Genomic DNA, 23,450 nt, shown 5'->3' with positions numbered 1-23,450 from the left:
CACCTAAAGAATATACAATGAAGGCAGCCAAATACAAATATGGACTTTTGATTTATGTTTTATTCCATATTTTACTATGTATTTGTATTTGGCTGCCTTCATATATCTGCTCCTGGTATTCCTTTTGGATTTCCAACTACGCTGTTTAGGAGTTCCATGTTATATGGAGACAAGCTCTTCTTAAGATTCTTATGTGCAAGTGCGACCAATAAATGTGATTTTGTATTTTTATAACAAACTTCACTAAATCTGATTTCCTTTATTTACATATATTCCATTGGATGATAGTTCAAGCTCATATTCATCATACATCACATTACCCCTCAGAGGGTGAGAAGCCTGATTTCACTTTTGTTTGTGAGTGTATCCATTACCACATTTATTATACACTCCATTTAATACTGTATTACGCTATGTCAGCTTTTTGATTCTTTCATACAGATCATATTCACGGATACATTACCTGATTTCAGGTTGTTTAATTTCTTTTATATATATTTTAACGTATTCTGGGTGTTTTCTACTTTTTGCTTGGTTGTACATGTTAAATGTAGCACATATTATTTTGTGATATTAGCTAGAGCTGATCTCATCCTGAATAATAACCTTTGTAAAAAAAAAAAATCTCAATGTTTAAAGAATATTTTTCCCATTGGAAAGCAAATTCTCTTTATTTACAATATATGTTAAGACAGTGTGTTAGATTCCCAGCAAGACCTTTGGAAGGAAGACAACCAGGAACTCCTTATTTACAACATTATACTTTTAGTGAAACATTTCCACTCGTCCGGTAATTTTTCCCTTCATCCACATCACTGGAGAAAAGCTTGATGTTCTTTGGGGAAAAAAAGCCCAATAAAAAATTTAAACAGTTCTCATTTGTTGTAAAAATACAAATAAAAACGATCAAATAATTTGAAATAAATCTTCTAATGTTCCAAACGCAGAAGAAGAGTCGTTTATGGATGGAAGACAATTGTAACTATTATAAAAGAAAGGCATCGTCTAAGTCTTCAAAATGGAACATTTGAGAATCATTTATTTACAATTTAAATGTTATGGACTTGTTTCCTTTATCTTTCTTTGATCTATAATGAAATGTTAATCTTTTTTGAAGAACCCACACATCTTCTATGTCCTCACTGACTTTTAGCCACCATTGTCCTTTGACAGGAAAAGGTTCTTGAATAGTCTTTGAGCATGTGCACAGTAAGCTGCCTTGTTGGCAATATCCATGGCTTCAAGCCTAGTTTTGGTGTCTCTTCATGTGCAGTGCTAGGTGGTCAGAGCGAGAGAAGCAGCGCCCACAGGCACCACACTTAAAGGGCTTGGCACCTGTGTGTTTGCGGTAGTGCCTTGTCAGCTCATCGGAACGGGCAAAGCGCCAATCACAGCCCTCCCAGGCACATTTATATGGCTTCTCGCCTGCCAGAATAAAGAAATGTTGACAATTAATACAATTACTGTAATTACTCCAACAATAACAATGTTCTGGAATGACTTCACAAAAATAGAAACTAAAACATAACCCTTTCAGCTCTAGAAAACACTATACATTCCCAAGTGTCTCAGCTTCACTTCTGTTTCATGTTTTCATTATCACCATGCTTCCCCTCATTACCCCTAAAGGTGACTCTAACCCTTTCTCTTTTATTTTGCCTCTTTGTTTCCTAGTTTGTGTTTCATGCCTTAATTTTAACTTTTTTTTTTTACTTCATTTTTAAATGGACATTCAAATCATCAGTATCTCATTAATTAAAATAACACATCAGCATGTTCTGCTCGTGCCTTAAAGGGACACTATAGTCGCCAGAAAAACTACAGCTTAAGGTAGTTGTTCTGGTGAGTATAGTCTGTTCCTGCAGGCCTTTTTATGTAAACACTTTACATTACTGCCAAGGGACACCCCCAGTGGCAGTCACTCAGACAAGAAGAGATGCTAATTGGCCAGTGGCCAAATTTAGCTCTGCCCCCCCTGACCCGCCTCCTTGGCTGAGATCATTAGAATTGAACATCTCAGCTAATCCAATGCTTTTCCAATTTAGTTTTGATGATGTCAACCAAGAAGGCGGATTGGGGGCAGGGCCAGCACCGGCAGACGCACGTGGTGCTAGAAATAAGGTGAGTTTTCACCCTAAGGGGGCCAGAGGCGGCCGGCGAGCTAAATAGTATTTTAACACTATACGGTCAGGAATACATGTATTCCTGACCCAATAGTATTCCTTTAAGATCTCTCCCACTATATATGTTTATTTTGTTAGTTTAGTTTATAGGTACAATGACCGATTCTGCAATCTTTATATTGCAAATTAAGTACAATGTTAAAAAAAAAAGAAATAAATATGTTAGTGTTGTAATGTGGTAATGGATTAGTATAGAAAATCCCTACATTTTCTTTTTTCAGACTTGGTGTACGTGCAGACTCTTACATACTCATTCTCCTACCACAACTTAAGAAAAACAAATATTTGTGCAGCAAATGCAAGAATTCCCTCAGCCGAGTTGATTTTCTTTTTCTCAAGCATTCATCAATTACTGCTAATATTTGAGCAGACACACCCAGTGTAACAATGGCATATATATGTACTATGCATATGTATATATTTAGACACATACAACTATACAGTGTACACTTATATTTAAGCACACTGTGGACTTCAACACCATTAAACAAAATAAATAATACACAATGGAAAAAAGTTAACAGTAGCCTAAAATACTTATTTCAGAATACTGCATCTTAAGTCAACAGGGCCACTGCATCCAGTCCGTTAATTTGGTATAATTGGTCTGCATGCAATTCATGTGCCTTTAAAAGAATATCCCAAGCAACGTAACCACTAAAGCTTGCTGTAGTGATTATGGTGCCAAGAGTTTGATGGCGCCCTTCCAGAGTAGTCAAACTGTTTAAGTGGCGATGGTGCTCAGAGTGTTCCTTTAAGTATATACTAAAATCTATATGTAGCCAGTTCTTTCGTTCCATCTGTCATAGCCAGATACCAAACATTGACAACATTAAAGGTCCACTACAACAGAGTTTATGGAATAAGATTGTTATTATAAGCATTTATGCAGAGCGAACATTTTTAGCAACAGTTTTACAATTATAAAAAGCTGATCTTTAGAGGTGGAGAAGGCCCTGGTCAAATGAGCTTATACTCAATCAGTCCTGATTGCTAAATGCCTCTAAATTAATTTCTGATAATTAACGCTAACCATATACCAACCCCCACTAATGCTTTACCAGCCCTACTTCTATACTTACACTAACCGTATACCCACCCTAACCCTTCACGTAACCTTAACTCTATCCTTAACCCCTTTAGGACACATGACATGTGTGACATGTCATGATTCCCTTTTATTCCAGAAGTTTGGTCCTTAAGGGGTTAACCATAACCCAAAATGAATCCTTAGCATACCCTAACACTAAGATCAGACCACATAGACGAGAATGAGAGGCTCCTGGTTGGCGGAAGTTCATCTTTGCACGGTAGGGGTTGCCTGAAACTGCAGTCAGCTTTTCTAAGCTGTGCAGATGCTGGAATTTGGAAGGCAAGATTTTTTATTATCTGTTAAATGCTTTAAAAAATATGCAGTCTGTGCATAATCTGTGACGCCCACAGTCTAGTTTAAACACTGTTAAATTAATTAATATGCAACACAACTCTCACAAACTGAAAGTCTAAGCTACCAATATTTGCCTTGTAAAGTTACAGATTGTTCTGCCTAGCCTGACCCCTCTTGTTTAAAAAAAAAAGGTGCTGATACTGATTGCCATGATTATTGATATCCTTGTTTATTCCTTCGGCCTGTACTTGCTATTGTGGCAATGCGAGCGTGTTTTGTTATTCTAAGCACAATAAAAATAAAGAATTAAAAAAAAAAAAAATATGCAGTCATTTTCCCCACTGATTTTCTTTAAATTTAGAACATTTCAAGATATGTGTCATTTCATTTTCACAACTTGAATGTAATCTCATTATGGGTTAAAATTAAGGAATGTTCCCCTCCCTACTTGTATTATATGCAAGAGAGAGGGGGCAGCCAAACCATTGTCTGCCAGCATGTAGGGAGGTCAGAACCAGCCTCAAAACAATGGGTATTGAATCAAGGGAGGGACAGCGTCCATTGTGTGAGAGCTGGCACAGGACTCAGAACACCACGGAAGGACTACTCCAAACAATGAACAGCACCAAGACAAGTCTACCCCCTTTAAGCAGTCCAAAATATTTCTTTTCACTTGACGAGTGAGGTAGTAGATCTTGGATTCTTGATGTTAAATTTAATAGTAACACTTAAGATTTCAATGTATCTGACGTGTTCCTACTGCACATGTAATTACATTTACCGCTACATATTCTAAAGAGAGTCTAACACACACAAAAAACAACCATGATTTATTAAAGACAGTTGCTAAAGAGCAAAAAATATATAAGACCAATTGAAAGGACAATGGCAGTTAAACATATATGATGTATCATGACAAATTTAATTTGTTGTGCCATTTCCATCCTACCTTTACTGTCTTCCATTTCTTAACAACATTTGAGAATTTCACATCTACCCCAATTTTGTTTTCAGTCTTCATATTCATAGCATTACTCATTCATATTATTACGTATTCTCGATAGTTATTAACCCTAATATTGCAACTCGTCAACCATGATACCTTTATAAAGCTTTTCCTCGCTGACCTTTCATTCAATCTCAAGACTTTTCGATTGCTTCTTATGCATCCTATTTGCAGAATGCAACATTTACTCTTTTTGGCCAGCAGTCCCAGCATCAACCTTCCGATGCACAATGCTACCCATTTCACTACCATCACTAAGTAAGCATGATAATTTGCAGTTACACATCTGCAGTGTTTTATTTGCAGAGGAAGGAACTTACAGTACCTTTTTCAAAGGTCCAATTATGCAACCAATCACTAGTCACTACCATAAAAAGAATAAAGAATGGATTCTAGCTGGCTGGCAGCGGCTGATTTTCAAGGATGAGCTGTTGATTGTCTCAGAAAATCCAAGTGGTACATTTTTTAAGTATCAGACTTTATACCTGGTAGATTATAAACACCCTGCTATTGCATGTAGGGAAAGGACAAAGCACTAATAGTGTCAATAGTGTCACAACCTTGACACTGACCATTTGGAGAAGGCAAGGTCACTAATATTTCCATGGTACGATGGGTATAGTAAAGGGAATTAGACCAATAGGTGTAAACGTAGCTTGCAGATCCTTTTGCATTGAATATTGTTATGACACGGGTACACTGGGGCTGAGTATATTTACAAGGATCTTAATTTAACAGTCTGCATCTTATGACATAAAAATAAAGCGGGAATCAGATGTTGGTGAATCATTGCTCCATATTACTCCTACAGCTCAATGAAATACAGGAAAAGAGTCCAGGATAATATGTGTATATGAAACCAGGGGGCTGTACTCACCTGGACATGCATACATGGGGTGTTGCTGGGGGCCAATTTATACAATACACAAGAACCAGGTTAGTATGTGGACTGGTTGCCCCCTGTATCTCTTTATATCGCAGGATTTCAAGAACAGAGCAGTATAATTTAGTGCTTGAGAAGCTTAATGATTACGTGTAGGTCACAGTAATCAAACATTTTAGTTGGGTTTTTTTTACAGCAAGGGAGAGGGAAATTAAAGCAACTCTCATCATGGTTTAGCCATGTTATGAATACTGTAAACTGTATTCTTATTATCTATGTAAGCGGACTGCCATGGGTATGCTTCTCCTCTAGCACTACAGAACTGTATTTCATAAAAGATTAAGATTTCAAACCTGCTCGCTCAGTACTTGATAAGCTTGATGAGATTTGCAATTATGCTTACGTATTTATTCTCACATCACATTAACCGTCACTGTATCTGCGCCAATGTCCAACAATATCATCCAGTGTCTGACTGAACAAGTACTTTGGACACGGGTATAATCTTATTGTGTCACTTTTTTCGATGCTAATGTCTTCCTGTGTGAGGGTGTGATATAGAAGTAGTTTATTTATTTAGTGTATGGGGTTAGCTTAACATAAAAATTTAGGTTCACCAAAATTACTGCAACCTCTATTAAAGAGGTTCTTAGCATTGGGAAAGAGAGTTTGTTTAATATTTTAGGACTGTTTGACTTGCAAGTTGCATGGTATGATTGTTTTATTCATTAAATTATAAATTAATTAAAGGACAGCTCCAGGCCCCATAATAACTTCATGTCAATGGAGTTATTGGCTTTAAGGTTCTGGGGTGCTATCTTATCTTCTGGGTTAAACCATTTTTTTCAAATGGTTTAAATACAAAGATGTCTTCACAGCACCTGTTAGCACATCAGCCTCTGTCTCTTCCAACCCATGCACTAATACAGACCTTGCCCCTTGTATACCACTAATACAGAACTTGTCCCTTGTATACCACTTATACAGAACTTGCCCTTTGTATAACACCAATACAGAATATTCCCCTTGTATACCACTAATACAGAACCTTCCCCTTGTGTACCTCTAGATGCACACACAGACTAATGACGTACTTACACATTGATTCTCGGCACTAGTAAATCTAGCTTATAATATATGATCCTTTGTTGTCTGCAAGATAAAACTGGTGTACATTTATTGCAGGCAATCAAATCCAGCACTTTGTCCGATACCATGTGTATCAGTAGAGGTTGTAGGAAGGTAAAGCAGACATATGTATGAATATTATAGAACACTCAGAACCTATGGACTGTAATGGACGTCTGCTATACAACAGACTGAAGGCACATGGTGCTCTCACACATCGGTATCTCTGCAAGATGATAAATATTTTCCCATTGCAATGTTTTTTCTTATCACTAGACTATAAGTTTAAGAATAAAATGTTTTTACCTGTGTGTGTCCTTTGATGTGCCTTGAGATGTGAACTTTTAGTGTAGACTTTTATGCAGCCTGAGTAAGAATAACAAAACAGAAGGTTAATCTAATTAATTCACCATGCAATACAATTCCTTAGAATAGTGAACGTACTATACACAGACATATGTATAATATTTTAAGGACTGCAAGTGGTATGTTATAACATTTTATAGATGTATGGTTTGCATGGACTACATACATCTTACATATATACTACCCTCCAATTGTAAAATCACTTTAACCCCTTAAGGACCAAACTTCTGGAATAAAAGGGAATCATGACGTGTCACACACGTCATGTGTCCTTAAGGGGTTAAAGGCATACTATAGTTACCAAAACAATGTTAGCTTAATAAAGCGTTTTTTGTGTATAGATCATGTCTTCGAAAGTTTCACAGCTCAATTTCGAAGTTTCACAGCTTAATTTGCCACTAATGAGATAAATTACTTTTTTTCTGCTTATACAGCCCTATCCACACCTCCCCTGGCTGTGACTGAAACAGTCTCTATGAAGACAAAATGGTTTAATTTTCAATCAGATGTAACAATTTTTATCTCCTGCTCTGTAAATTGAACTTTCATTACATACAGGAGGCTCCTGCAGGGTCTGGCAAGCTATTAACAGAGCAGGATATAAGAAATTCTAAATGAAACAGAAATTGCAATAAAGGAAGTGTAAAAATTAAATGACTCTGTAGAGGAAGTGTTTAGGAAGGCTGTGTAAGTCACATGTAGGGAGGTGTGACTAGGGCTGTATAAACAAAGTGATTTAACTCCTGAATAGCAGAGAATTGAGCCGTCAGACTGCAGGGGCATGATCTATACACCAAAACTATTTTTTTAAGCTAAGGTTGTCCTGACTATTGTGTCCATTTAAGAAAGAGAATAAAGTGATACAATAAAAGAAAAAACATTTGGAAAGAAAAATTAAAGATTAATTTAAAGGTAATCAAGCCCTTCTCTGGAAATTATATCACTGGTTTAAAACATTGAAAATGATCTAAAACGCGTGTTAACCGTTTTTATATTAAACTGCTTTCTATTACATGTAAAATTAAAGACTTATCAATTGCCATTGCAGTCTAGTTCAGTCCTTGCACAGCCAGTGCGTACAGTGTTTAAAAGGAGGATAAACAGAATAGGTATTCCCTCCTGGTCATTGAATATTCCATGCAAGTTATGGGAAGGTCTCCATGCTGACTGGTAGGTTTAACAGTTATTTCGTTTTTTATAATAACCTACAAGGACAGCATTTACAACAATGCCTGATAGGCCAAGATAGAGGCACCCAGTTTTACAGTAATAGTAAATACAAACTTTTAAATATAAGGAACAGGTAAACATTGTATTAAAAACCCTGGGAAGTAACAGTAACCTATATTGATAGTGCATTATAAGGCAGTGTCTCCATTGCTGCACTTTTTATAATGACAAATGTAAAAGAAATCTAGTTACACTGCTGTTGCCTGTGCTTTAATTATGTGAGGTACAGAAGTGTACCTCAAGATGCAGGTATGGGAGTATTTAGGGAGATTAGTATTAGAATAAGGTGATATGTAGGCTGAATCATGAAAGTTACAGAACAGCATCTCGAAGGAAGTAACCCCTTAACCCTAGACACTCCAAAACCTTGTTATAATCCCCTAAAACTACAGACCCCCCTCCAGAGCTAACATACCCACACAACCCTAACCTTACCTTAATTTAAAGGATAACTCATCACTCTTTTGCATTTTGTACCACTGAAGAAACCACTAAAAATCATCTCTAACTATTGTTAAAAAAAACTACTTTTTTCATGAGATGTTCCCTTTTCTTTTACATTTTTATTAAAGATTTAGCAAATTACATCATAATCCAGTTCGGACAAGGCAAAGCCAGGGCAAACTTTGCAAATGAAAAGGAGAAATAGAAACATTGCTTATTTTCCTCTTTTCTCTATGCTATCTATATGCTGACTGCCAAGTGCAAAGGACAGAGGTCATAACAATGATTGACAGAGGGCTAAAATGGAGGCACTCCGTTGCAGGATAAAGATCTGTGAATTTTAGCATTTAATTTTATTGTTCACACTTCACAAAAACATATGCGTTAAATAAAGAGATAAGTAAATATACTCGTGAAAATCCTAAGAAAAGTGACAGTTCTCTTTTAACTTCACCACTTTGCATTGTTGTTTTTAATGACTCCATTGTTAATCAACATTACTGCCATACCAAGACCAACATTTAAAACTCACCATTTCGATAGTGATGTTTTATATACGAACATATTCACAACACAATTTATTAAAACCACTGCATGGACAGTTGAATGAAATTGGGCACAACAATGGGACATGTCTGTCAACCCATATTAGACAAAACCCAAAAATAGATTACTCCTGCTAGTACATACAAATATAGAAGTATACTTGTGGCTACTCTCATGTGACATTAATGTTCTCCCTTCGTCACACTAATAGCTTTAAGTGGTACTGTTACTTTTTTTTTTTAATGAATCCTTTTTTGTCCCTCTTTTCCCTTGTTTTTATTTTTTTTTTATTCGCCTTAGTTTTTTAGATATAGATAAGAGGAAGTAAGTATAACTTTTATGAGGGGCAGCGTTTTTGTAAATTGTTTGGCAATGGATGGAGCTTAAGAAAAGTTCCACCAGTTGCTAAACTGATTTACACATAATCCATCAATGAGAAAAATACCACAGAAGGGCAAACTGTAGACATCATGGACAGAGGAAAACAATATGGAGGCACCAGAATATTAAGATGGGTACAAGGATGAAGAGATAATAAATATAAAAACAAGTAGCAAAGGGGGAGTATAATCATTAAAATACAAGAGGCATAAGGAAAGGAAAACGTAAAGGTGCCACTTCAAATTAAGAATAGGTGAACCACCACAAGGGAAAAGCCAATGGGGCATGGCCAATATCACCATAGGTAGTAACAGGAATATCAGGCAAATACATTGTGTTCAACTTTGCTTACCTGGGTAATCACAGTGATGAATCCTTCTTTTCTCTAACTCTGGATTATTCCGTCTATTGTATTTTTGCACTGTCATGACCACTTGTCCCTGTGGTAATACAGGCAGCATTTGGCTGGACAAAGTGTGGAGTTGTGAAGGTTGTACTAGTTTCAGTCCAAATGTTGTGTCGTACGGTGGAGGAGGTGATATTGTGTTAATCATCTCTGGCTGATTTTCAGGACTTGCTGGCTGAGAATTTGGAGGGGATGGCGGGAGGCTGACACCTGGAGAATGATATACTTGTCCAGTTACTTGAACACCGTCCTGAGTTAATCCCTGGAACTGCTTGACCTGATTAATCCTTACGGAGTTAGGTAAAGCAGAGGAACCACCATTGACCGTTGTCATTGTGACCCCACTGATTGAGTTGACTACAGAGGTGGCTCCATTGGACTGGGCTACAGTTAAAGCATCGTTGGGCAGAGACATGTGATAGGGATGAGTTGTAATGGAACTGGAAGTTGAAAGAGGAATCTCTTGAGGCTCCTCCTGCTTAATAAAAATGTTGTTTACAGCCACTGAGTGAGGCATGCTGAAAACACTTGTGAAGTCAGGCAAAGTCTGGGTTAAAGAGGCAGAGCATGGCGGCAGGAATACACAACCTGGTTCTGTCTTCACTTGTGGGAGAACATTGAAACTCTTGCTGGGTCGATAGAGACCGGTACGAAGATGAGCAGTGTCTGGCAAAATTACATTGATGTTCACACTATATGGGGCCTGTAGAGGTTTCTCTGATTCAAAGAATTCATCAACAACAGAAGCACTTTCTCGTCTGTACTTCTTATCTGAAAGAATCTGCAGAGGTGGAACTTGACTCAAAAGATATTTGTCCATTTCGGCTCTTGTTGCCTGAAAAAAAATAATTTTGTTTTGTTAACATTGGAAATTTAAAGTGCAATTTAACAGTTTTGAATCCACCAGGAAACGCAGTGAAATGGTATTTAAACAAAAAAGTCTGAATTTCCAAATAATGTATTTAGGCATCTCTTAACAGCAGCTAAGTCCCTGATCCCTGACCTTTGGAGAAAAAGCACAGCTCTGACTTTTAAAGGGATTATATAGGCGTAAAGACAACTTTAGCTTAATGAAATCACAGGAAACTGGGCAGTGAGACGGCAGGGGCATGATCTATACACCAAAACTGCTCATTAAGCTCAAGTTCTTTTGGTGATTATAGTGTGCCTTTAAGCAATGGCTAGCGTGTATTGAGGAAATTAGAGTCATAGACGAGCTTACTGCTGCTTTATTAGATTGTTCTGCAAATTTGTGAACACTTGGCGCCCCTGGCTTGACTATATGATGAGACTATCTGACTCAAGGCAGAGGCTACTGTTGATGACTCTTAATAGCCCATTGTTTGTGTGATGTGACTGGCATCACAAGTCATTGTCCCTTCTACCCTCCAAATTTCCCTTCTTTTCCTTTCTCACACTTCTGCCCTCCTTTTCCCCCTTTTCCTAACTGATAACTAAACCGAGTAACTCTGCAAATGTATGTTGTTTTGTTTGGAAATGGAAAAAAGTCATATATAAAAGTCCCAACTTTGGCTAGAAAAAAGTTACATTTTAATTAAATACCATAAACAAACAATTTTAAAGGAAAACTATCGGGCCAGGAATACAAACATTTATTCCTGACCCTATATTGTTAGAAACACGATTTAACCCTCCCTCCCCCTCTTACCTACCTTAAAAAGGGTGTCGGAGCCAAAGGCCTTACTGGCCAATCAGCATCTCCTCATAGAGATGCATTGCGCATGGAGACATTGTGCAGCACTGACCCAGGAAGCACCACTAGGGGCAGTCTGAGAGACTGCCACTAGAGATGTCTCTAGGAAGCAATGTAAACACTACCTTTTCTCTGAAAAGGCAGTGTTTACATGAAAATGCCTGCAGTAAAGCTGTAGTTGTTGTGGGTGACCTTGAATACCTTGAAAACATTTATTAACTGACAATATGTGACTTCTACAAGCTAACATCAGAATGTATTTATTTTCATTTCTAATCTTCTGTGGCAGTGTGTGGGATTATATTTTTCCTTTGTTGCTTTTTTTGTTGTAAATGATCAAAAAATGCCTAAATATAGATAAATAAAAAACATTATGAACAGTGAGGTTTCTCACCAGTGGAAATCCATGGAAATGTCCCTGAAGTTTTAGGTTAGTATTGAGAAATGCATTAAGATATTTGTACACGAGAGAGCATAAATCTTTTTTTCACATCTGTAATGGAATAATAGCGAGAGACAAACCGGAATTGAATGTCGTAAAATGAATGTCAGCTTGTTTCCAAAGTAATAAATTGCTACAATATGGTATATGAAATCTGTAAAAAAAAAAAAAAAACTACTATGTATACAGTGCATTGCTATTTAAAATTGTAGGTATGTTGTGTAAATCATATGGTAAAAATTGCAGTATACTGAATTTTATTTTCAAAGTTTAACAAATTTGGAAACATTGGGGGGAATATTTATATTAGCAACTGTAAATACTCCAACGGGTATGCCAATTGCCCGATAATGATTTTAAGAATGATTCTGTGAATCTTGTACCAATGGATAAACAGTTAACATTTATAGAAGAAATTAATCTTAAAACCCTGACTGCAATGTAGAAACCCAGAGACTGATACCCAGTTCCATCTCACATGTTTAGATAAAATTGTATAATTTACCACTGTACCTAGCTGCTATTGATGACTAGAGGTCACATAAACTAAAAATACTATTTTATCATTTTGCTTTGCCAAACATGTTAGTTTAGAAAAAATGGATGTATAGTAGAATCAGTATTTTATCGCAAGTATAGATAGATAAACCTCACAGGATAAAATAAAGTAAAATACTAGACATGATTGAAAACAAAGACTACAAAACAACTCATTCTGGGAAGATAGTACATACAACTAGAACAGAGATGATAGAGAATGGATAAATAATGAGACACAAAAATGCAAACAAAATGTATATTTTTTATTGTTAGATTCTTTGTTATGTGTGCAAATGTGAATAACTAAGTGAAAGTTTTAGTGGGAGCATTAGTAAAAATCTAGCATTCTTAACACTGGAAAAATCAAGAATTATATGAATACATATGGCAATGTTGGAAACTACGTCTGTCCAAATTAAATTAGGTATTATACATATTTTTACACAGACACTGGGAAATAGCTGTTAATTAAGATGAGATCCGTAGTGAAGAAGAGAATAAAGGCAATGCTAATTAATAGAATTGCTGCACAGGGAGTGATGTAAAGATTCAGCAATAGTACATTTTTTCTATTTAATATGCTGGATTTGTGGTTCATTAACCTTTGACATTGACCAACAGAGAGGGATACGATCAATCTGCAAAACTGTATCTAATTCCAAAAAAAGTTCTCTCAATAGGTGTCCATAAATGTGAGGAAGAATTTATGGTGATGATCATAGTACTGTATAGTAAAACATATCAGAGAACTTGTAAATTGTCTCAATCTCTGTTAATCAACGCAATAAAACCAGATGAACACGGTAGAATACCCGAACATCTCTGCTGATGCTGTATTAAAGAGATAAACCGTTAAATGCTGATGTGTTTTGCTGAATTTGGAAAGCATGCATCACAATCGCATTTTGCTCATTAAGGGACACTGTAGCACCCAGACCACTTCAGCTAATTGAAGTGGTCTGGGTGCAGTGTCTCCTTTGCAGCTAGTGCTGCAATGTTAAATATTGCAGTTCCATAGAAACTGCACTGTTTACATTGCAGCTCTAAGTCTGTCCACAGTGGCTGTCTAGCAGAGGGCCACTAGATGGCTTCCTGAATTGGTCCTGTATCTGATGCTCGACGTCCTCACGCTCTGCATGAAGACCTCCCGCATCAGATTTTTCCTCATAGGAAAGCATAGATTCAATGCTTCCCTTTGGGGAGGTCTAACACGCGCAGGGTGTTTGCCGCACATGCGCTTTATCGACCACTTGTCGCAGGACGTCAGAGGAAGAGGAACCACCACCCAGCACTGAGGGACATCAGCGATGGGATAAGGTAAGTAAATAAAGGGTGTTTAACCTTTTCTTTACTGAGGGAGAGGGGAGGCAGTGGGAGCGATAGTGACAGGAAAACAGCGTTATATTATAGCGTGTAGGAATGTATATAAAAAATACCCCTTTCTGTCTCATTAGAGATATTTTTGCCAGAAGCTCAAGGAAGCAAGGCAAATGGTTAGAGTTAGGACCCACCTAAGACGTCTGCCTTGATGTGGCAGGTGGGCTTACCCTCTCATGGCCATTGGAGGTAACTAAAAACCTCCATTTGTTTAAAAAATACATAGGGATGTGGAAAGAGCGCAGGTAACTTTTTTTTTCCTTTGGTTTTTACTATATGTATTTTGGCTGATGTGTACTAAAGTCATTGCTGCCGCCCAGGAGTAATGGGAGTTGGAGCGCAGGACTAGTTTCTTTGTAATAGTATCCCTTTAGCTAACAGTGTCATGGACAAAATTTATCATCACCCTATGCGAAAAATAATATTCTGCAGTAGTGATATGTTAAAAGGCTGCAGGACCACTGTTGCCCAGGAGATGGGTAAGTGTGAAACCATTCAAAAATGCTTTGATTATCTGTGTGATGACACCAGGGCACACTTTGCATTAGAGTGTCCCACTAAATAAACATGTTTATAGAAGTCAATAAGGACTGAGATGATCCACAGCACTTTGTATAACTAGAACTAATGGGATATCTACCCATGAGATTTACAAAATAATACACGCAAAGAAATTTATGTCATCTTACATTTTAAACAATAATAAAAAAAATGTTGAGTTTTCCTTTAAACGTTAAAAACAGCTGCATTTGTTGACTTAGGTATTCTGGAGATTGATAAACATCATCTGGTACTGTGATGTGTTTATTAGTTCATTGGCATTCACTTTACGAGCCTCTGAATGAACTTTGATCGCAAGTCACCTGCTAAATGCAGAAATCATAAAAGGTTTAAGTCATAAACCTGCTTGTATATCTCCCTAGTTGTATATTACTTGGATTATACAGCATTAGATTAGTTTTTCGTTGGATAACAAACTCTTTCCCAAGCTTACATTCTAGTCCTTACAAGCTGCCAGTGACCTGAAAATAATGACACCTATATGTCATTATGTTACATTTTTTTTTCCATGTGGAACTAATACATTAATCAGAAATTGTATTATTTATTCACGTTAATCCTGTTGCAGGCGGGCCCTTTAACCCATTTAGGTGCAATGGCAGTCAATGTTATGATAAAAAGCTGTACCTGGCTAATATATGGCAGCATCACCATAAAATTAGCTCTGCCAATTTGCTTATTTAGGACAATAAATTAAAACTATAAATACCCTCCCTAATACATTTTCCCCCAGTCGTTTTGGCGGTGGACAGTGTTGTTTCTTTTAGAAGAACTCTTAAATTAATGCTTTTGTTTTAGCTTGCCTTGGCTCACTTTTAGTAGCCCCAAAATAATTTAGACTCACTCTACTAATAATTCCCAGTACACAGACGTGGGAAGAACAACTCCCTAGGATAGGATACCCTTTGTCATACAAAATATTTTATACACTGTTGTAATCCATATGGTAATGGTGATGTTAAACTTAGCAGCCATAATTTAAGCCAAATGTACGCTGAGTTATGTACTTATTGGGGAACTCTTAGTTTTTTCCTTCTTATATCATTTCTTATCTTTTGATGGGGTTGTGGTCCTTTTGCTGATCTTTCATCCTGCCCCTCATCTATGTTTTCTGGGAGGATATGTTGTATGCTGTCCAGGCTATCAGTGTCAACCCATATGGTCAACACATGCGCAAGTCTGGCACTCTTTTGGTGAGCCTTGCGAAAAGTATCTTGTTCTTGTTCTAAGACGGGCAGATTCTCAGTGGTTGTATCACAAGGCCAGAAATCTGTCAAACCAAGAACGTTTCCAACTAAAGCTGGCTTTTGTAAGCAGTACTCAGAGTAAGCTATTACTTCTAGTTTTGTTAAGCGTAAAAGATCGCTTTCGTGGGATGTTGGCTGACAATATTACATTTAATTTAACTAACCTTGGACTCATGGTATAAGAAGTGACAGAAATCAAGTCTAATGTGTGTTCAATCTTGGAAGGCAAGAAACTTAGTGTCGCCTGTGGGCAGAAACAGCTGATGCTTCCTTCCTATAACTCTCCATTCGTCTGATCTGGAGAACCTCTGAGATTCAAAAAAAGTAGTTGCCCTGGGAACCATACTATTTTGGTTCAAATAGCCATAGGTTCCCTTGCTACACTGGATGGGGGTAGCCCCTCCATGGACCTAAGATTCAGAGTCTGCTTCTCTATGGCACAATCCTGTTCCAGCCTCCACAGGTCCTACATTTGATGACATGGAATCTGAATTAGTATCTAGAGGCCTATTTTCTCAGTAAATCTACCTCACAGGACTTGGCCATTATTTGCTGACTGAGCTAAGGATAACGTTTTTATTGTGACATTGCCTTCATTGATTTCTTCTGTCTTAGCCTTATGGCTTTGCCTCAGCTTGTCTCGTTTCCAGATATCAGCTTTATCGTCCCTAACAAAAATGGGCCATCAGACAAACAGGTAAGCCCTTCTTTCAAGAATTCAGCACTTGATTGTCTTATTCCACCTGATATTTACCAGTTCTTTGATATTTGTCTATTGTTCAAACTCGTCACTATATTAGTGCTAATGTATAGATAGCATTTGTTAACGGCCCAGTGTTACATTTTTGTAATTGTTCAACTGCAGACTCTTAGTAACACATAGCTGCTACGAAATATCTCTAGTAAAACAAATCTATTTACTTCATTTGCTGGTGTTATTATTCAAGATTTTAATGAGGAGAAACATAGTTAGTATCCCAGTCTTTATTAAATGAGGCATACATTTAAGCAAAACCTATGGATTTTATAGAATGGGAGGAGCAAGGAAGCAAGTGGGTCACCCATAATTAGGGCTGGATTAAGGTTAACAGATTGGAACCCCTTCCTATAGCCCTGGGCTCTGTTGCTGGCAGTGTGTGTGAGAGAATGTGTGTAGTGGCTAAGTGGTGTGTGTGTGGGAGGTTGTGATCTGTATGAAAAGGCTGAGTGTGTGTGTGTATGTCTAGTATTATGTACGTGTGTGTGTGTGTGTGTGTGTATTTCTGACTGAGTGTGTCTGTGTCCCTGGCATTGTGTACCTGTGTATGTGCCTGCAAGTGTGTGTGCAAATCTGAGTGTGTCGGTGACTGTGTCCTGTGTACCTTTGTAAGTGCCCGAGTTTCCTTGTGTTTGAATGTGTGTTTAAGTGTCTGGAAGAGTATGTATGAGGGGTGAGTTTTACAGTGTTAGTGTGGCAGAGTGGTGAGTGTGACAAGGTTGGGTGGTGAGTGACTGTGGCAGGATGAATGAGGGGGAAAATGTATGGGGACTGTGTGTGAGGTGGATGTGACAGTAAGTGGGGAGGCTGTGTTAAACACAATCTTCCAACACAATAATGCCTTTTTTTTTATATTATCTCTGTGTATTGGAGCTTATGTGTGGGGTAGTTGCTTGCATTGTGTGTAAGGGGTGCTGCTTGTCGTCTCTGTGTGTGTATGATAAAGGCTATGTATCATGTGTGGGAGGTGACTGTGTATGACAATCACTATCTACAGGGGTGAATGTGATAGGGTGAAAGGCGCGAATGTGACAGGGCTTAGGTGATGAGCGTGTAGGGTGAGGGGGGTGACTTTGACAGGGTGCGGGGGTGGGCGTGATAGTGTTGGGGGATGAGTGTGGGAGTTGGGGTGTGTGAGTGTGACAGAGTTTAGGGGTAACTGTTACTGTGTTAATGTGGCAGAATGGTAAATGTAAAAAAGATGTGTGTGATAGAGTGATTGTGACAGGGTGGGGGGTGGTGAGTGTGACAAGGTTAGGGGTGAGTGTGATAGTGAGTGATTTTTACAGGGTGAGGGTGGTGATTGTATGGTGAGTGACTGTGGCAGGGTGAATGAGGGGGGACATGTATGGGGGCTATGTGTGTGAGGTGGATGTGACTATATGTGGGGAGACTGAGTTAAACACAATCTTCCCACACAGTAATGCATTTTATTATTATGTTTTTATATTACCTCTGTGTATTGGAGCTTATGCGTGGGGTAGTTGCTTGGGTTGTGTGTAAGGGGTGCTGCTTGTGGTCTTTGTGTGTTGTGTTTATGGTGAGGCTGTGTTTCATGTGTGGGTGACTGTATGACGATCACTATCTGCAGGGGTGAATGTGATAGGGTGAGAAGGGGTGAGTTTGACAAGGTTTATGTGATGAGTGTATGGGATGAAGGGGGTGAGTTTGAAAGGGTGAAGGGGGTGAGTGTGACCGGCTTGGAGTGGTGAGTGTAGCAGGGTTGGGGAGTGGGAGTGATAGTGTTGGAGGATGATGTGAGAGTTGAGGGCTGTGAGTTTGACAGAGTTGGAGGGTGAATGTGAGAGTTGGGGGTATGAATGTGACAGAGTTGGAGGGTGAGTGTGAGAGTTGGGGGGTATGAATGTGACAGAGTTGGAGGGTGAATGTGAGAGTTGGGGGGTGTGAATGGGCCAGAGTTGAGGGGTGACTGTTATTGTGTTAATGTGGCAGGATTGTAAATGTTATAAAGTTGGGGATGAGTGTGATAGAGTGAGGGTGATAGTGACAGGGTGAGGGGTGGTGAGTGTGACAAAGTTACATGGTGAATGACAGTGGCCGGCTGAGGGAGGTGGTAACAATGTATGCAGGCTTAGTGTGTGTGGGGATGTGACTGTATGGTGGGTGTTAAACACAGTCACCCCACATTTTAATGCCTTGTATTTTTTTATATTACATTTGTTCCACTCTTGCCTACTTCCTGTACAAGAAGGGGGTCAATAATACACCTCTGCTGGTCCAGTGGATGCGCTGGTGATCCAATGGGCTTTCAGTGCAGCAGAAAGGCCTTCAGGTCTGGCGCTCTGTGAGGAAGTAAGAGTGCAGGCTGGGAATCCCAGCACCTGAGCTCTGGCTCCCTCACATAGTGCCAGAACCTGGAGGACCATCAGGGAATGATTTCATGTTTTTATATCCTTGCTGGTTCAGGAGAGGGGTGGGTCACACTTGGAGCCGAAGTTCAAGCCTCAGAAAGGGGTCCAGGCTGTCTGAGCCTGGACCCTAGCTTGCTGTGTTACCGATAATCCATAAGCGAGCACCTCCTAGATGAATGGGTAGACATTAAGTCGTTTATTCACTAACTGGACACATGCTATGATTTCAGCACTGACTTACAAAATTTAGTGCTGAATATTACGGTTTGTATAAATTTGCTAAATTGTCTTATATGTCTTTTAATTCAGAACATTCGATAGCTGGAATTCAGTAGAACTCTGTATTACATTTTAGAGGATTTTCGGATTAGGCTCCAGAAACTGACAGTAATGAGATTGATCAATTCTGAAACTAGTACATCATGTCTCAGGTATGCTCCCTTAGGCTATTTAACTCTATAGCTAATCACACTGGCTTTCCTTACTAACGTCTTCATGTAATCATCGAAAGCCTGGCTAGCAGGATGTATTAACAGTGATGATAGTGCTTAGTCATTTAGCATATTGCCTAACTGTTTAACTCTTGAGTGCAAACACCTAACCCATAATACCTAATTAGTTATTGGTTGTCACTGTCTTTGAAAGGATCTGCATAGTAATATTGTTTAAGATTCCTTTTGTTACACCTTATGATGCATTATCCTTTCGTTCTCTACCTTCTCTTTGAATCTTTCATTTTGATGTTTGATGTGTTTATGTTGACAACCATTATAAGTATACCTACAAGCATAAAACATGTCAAATAATTTTCACCGTGACTCGTCTATCAAGAGGTAATTAATAACTCTAGTCTGCTAAATACACAGCTGAAGACAAATGCTAACTTTAGAAATTGCAATACACAACTATGGTACATGTGCCAAACCCAATAACTACATTTCGAATGCAATGTTATATATCCAATTATTTAGTGCAGAATTCTGAAACTTTACAAAAATCTAAAAATATTAACTGTCGAATCAGACTTGTTGCAGCCATTTTGTTCATAAAGTTCCAAACGATATGTTCTTATAAAAATATATCAAATACAAGTGTGAATGTGTTCTCCTGTGCTTATTATAAGGTGACGAGGACAGATCTGCCTATATAGACACAAACATACATATATACTTCAAACTAGCTTTGCTGCAATAACCTTTATCTTCAATATACAGGTTTATGGAATGAGGTAAGATTGTGATATTACAATAGAAAGAGGTTTAATGATTAACTGGCCACTCCCGTGTGCGTGTCCTCCTGCACACTATAAGCTGCCTCAAGCATGTTTTCTGACTATCTTTGAAATATGAAGATATAATAAACATTATGCTACAGTTTTATCATATGCCATTAAAAAAAAATAAAAAATAAAAAATGTACAAAGCTGTTCAATAGGTTATGGTGGGCCTAACATGTAGGAACCGAGATACACTAAAGTCATAATCTCGCCATTCTGGAAGGCCTCTCTACCTCCACGTTGCTGAGTCTATGCTACAAGATTATCTAACGTAAAATACTTAATTGATTTATAAAGAAAACAAAACTACCAAGGAAAGTAGTGAGGCTAAGCATATTAAAGATTACACAACACGCAATTTCCATGCCTTAAGTTGTGCTAAGTATACCTTACATAACCCATGATTTGCCTTGTGAGTCTACACATCAAACCTACCATTATCACCAGACTTTGCACATTTACGTGGGTTTTTTTCAGACTAAAGCCTAGAAGGGTCTGAATGTGGCATTCATTTATGCCTAGCTGATGAAAACCATACCTGGCTAGTTTGCAGTAAGAATTAACAGGGGGTGTACTATATAGTTTGCAGTAATACCCATATTTACATGTTTAAGTCTCTCGGTATTCAGTTTCAAATAACTATACACTCAAAATAAAGTTCCTGGCAACTTATCTGGCAAAGGAAAATAGTAAACTGTAGCCTGATACTTTAGGTTGTGTCGACGAATTTGCCAATTTGTATGCATTGTGCAAATTGTTATCTCTCTATCAGTGTATTCGTAGCTTTGTCACACTACCATGCACTTTACAGCAGAAAGTTGTGTTTGTATGTATGCTTCCGAGCAGTAAATATATGCCCAGGCAGAGTTGTACGTCTCTAATGTACGCATTCAGAATCCTGTCTAACAGGTAGGACCGTCAGATTGTAAGCTTTAGAAGCCTATTTTTATCTTGGTTCACTTTTAAGATGCTTTATCTTGTCCCGAGGCTTGTCTTGTACAGAAGGAATTTGAACATTGGTATTCCTCCCTTAAGCAGACTGAAGAGACACAATATGTGATGTAGCATGTGCATGTTTAAGTGTGTATAACACAATCATATACCTATACTCCCCTGCATAAATGTGAGTGCATATTACTTTATGTCAGTACTCCTAAACCGTGTTTAATGGGTATGTGTTCGTACAAGAATACAGTTGTGGTATATACCTGTATGTTAACGTATATTAAAATGTGTGTTGTGTGCGTGTAGGGATATTATCTATAAAACACCAACTGGCAAGCAGTACACAAGGGACTAGTAACCAGAAACACAAGCTGTTGTATAACTGTAGGCTATAACATTTTCTCATTTTTCGTTCTGGGAGAAGAGTTCCATATTCTTTATTACTCTCTGCTTTGTATGACATGACAGGTAGACATATATATATATATATATATGTATAAAGTAAAGGAAAATATATACCTAGATAAATCTATGTGTCTATTTTTAAAATAGTCAGTTGGACTAATTGGCATGAGAATATAACCAGCTAAAAAACAAATTAGCTAAGATTTTCTGTATCTTTCAATTCACTACGAATTAGTGAATAACTCATCATATTTAAAAAGTAAGAAACTTGTGGCTCCAAAATGCCTAATTTAAAAATAAAGAGATACTAAAAGCCACAGTATACAGATATATAGATAGATAAACTGATAGATCAGTTCACACAGTGACAAACGGGGCATGTTTAAGCATACATACCTCAGCCCCATGTATCCCTGCCTGTTTCAACAGCTACCTGTCTAGTCTAGAAATATATTTATATTTATATGTATGTTAATTTTAAATTATCACTATACTAAGTGCCGTTTAGTAATCGTTAAATTCAGATATTTTTTTTTCTTCACTTGAGCTGAAACTGCCCGCTATAACGTACGAGAAATCTTTTTAAGACTCCTCTTTTAACCGTTTCATTGCTGTGCTGTTGCACCATTGAGGGAACAATACTTTAATCCCTCAAGGGACAGAGTAAATCCCTTTTTATCATGATGGATATAACTTGTTAGTCCAGAATCAGTAAACAGGTAAGTGTTAGTCTAGCATTTCCACAATTAAAAAAACATATCTGCTTTGCACAAATACACGAAACATTCCGTCAGATGTAATTATGATTTGTGGCCACATAAATCATTCAAATTATATTCTAAAATGAAAACAGGCAGTCCTCTAGTTAAATATAACAAATATGTCTGTGTGTAAAATACTTTAAATGAACCCAAAAAACAGGAAAAAAAAAGAAAGAAAAATACTTTGCAAATTTGTAAAAACTAAAAAGTTATAGAAACTTTGAACGCAATAGAACATGGAATAACTTGGAAATCTTACAAAGACGTCTGCTTTGACAGCAAGTTACAAGAAAAAGCAAATTTAAAGAAAAAAACAAATAAACCCCCGCACCCCATGCACTATTGTGCTCCACAGTTTTAGATATTTTCTTACCTCACTGAGCTCTGCTTGTGTTTCCAGCATCCTTATAGCAGGTTTGATATCCTCAAACACAGCACTGTCCTCCACACCCTCCACAGTCATATTTACAGGTTTTAACTGGGAGTACACAGCACTGTCACTGGGACTGGCTTGTAGGGTCATATTTGGACCCTATTACCTAGCCTTCCTTTATTTTGGAACGGTGGGCTTAAAAATGCCTCAGAAGCTTAGTGGGGACCCTGCGCTAGAGAATGTAGGATATATGCTACTTGAAGGGTCTCCTTCCTGTACCTGAAGGGGGAGGAGTAGATTAGGGAGGAGGATAGGTGATTAGTGACAGGTGAGTATGGCCAATGAAAGCATATTGTTTTGTTATCTCTAACCAATCAGGTATGACATGTGGTTCAGGTATGACTAAAGCTGTTAAACCTGTCTGAGAACAGAGAAGACTGCAATGTATAACTAGGCATCCTTAGAGAGCCCTATGCTGAACAGAATGCTTGCAGTGTTATAGATAACATTACTCTGTACATTGTTTAGAATGAGAGAGAACTCATCTTTACACATTACCAAGGATGTCCTATACATAAACATAGGCTAATAGATGAAGAACTGCTCAAAATCACTGATCTGCATTTATGTAATGGACACATCATGTATTTATCTTATAAAAATATAGATTGAAATTACAGGTACTAACTACCCATCTGGTCTTCACATTGTTAAATCCAA

General features: G+C 37.8%; 1 protein-coding gene across 1 annotated transcript; it reads right to left on the bottom strand.

Moving 5' to 3' along the window:
• Positions 1-643: 643 nt before the first annotated feature.
• On the bottom strand, positions 644-23,004 carry LOC134572924 (Krueppel-like factor 5). Its single transcript, XM_063432235.1, has 4 exons — positions 22,731-23,004; positions 9,907-10,795; positions 6,894-6,953; positions 644-1,425 (listed from the first exon to the last, which is right to left on the bottom strand). Exons 1-4 carry the CDS (start codon positions 22,878-22,880, stop codon positions 1,247-1,249), a joined length of 1,278 nt encoding a protein of 425 aa, XP_063288305.1. The 5' UTR covers positions 22,881-23,004; the 3' UTR covers positions 644-1,246.
• Between the last annotated feature and the right edge of the window lie 446 nt (positions 23,005-23,450).

This window comes from Pelobates fuscus, chromosome 9 (genome assembly GCF_036172605.1).
Source record: "Pelobates fuscus isolate aPelFus1 chromosome 9, aPelFus1.pri, whole genome shotgun sequence".
NCBI classification, from domain to species: Eukaryota; Metazoa; Chordata; class Amphibia; order Anura; family Pelobatidae; genus Pelobates; species Pelobates fuscus.
The sequence above is the reverse complement of the archived record's forward strand: the minus strand, read 5'-3'. Positions and strand labels throughout refer to the sequence as shown.

What these genes read in the sequence shown, in the direction of transcription:
- LOC134572924 (XM_063432235.1), bottom strand. Translation starts at nt 22,880, where the DNA reads ATGACCCTACAAGCCAGTCCCAGTGACAGTGCTGTGTACTCCCAGTTA. An exon ending in CACAAGCAGAGCTCAGTGAG is followed by an intron (nt 10,796 to 22,730) that starts GTAAGAAAATAT and finishes ATTTTTTTTCAG; the next exon opens with GCAACAAGAGCCGAAATGGA. An exon ending in TCATCACTGTGATTACCCAG is followed by an intron (nt 6,954 to 9,906) that starts GTAAGCAAAGTT and finishes ATTCTTACTCAG; the next exon opens with GCTGCATAAAAGTCTACACT.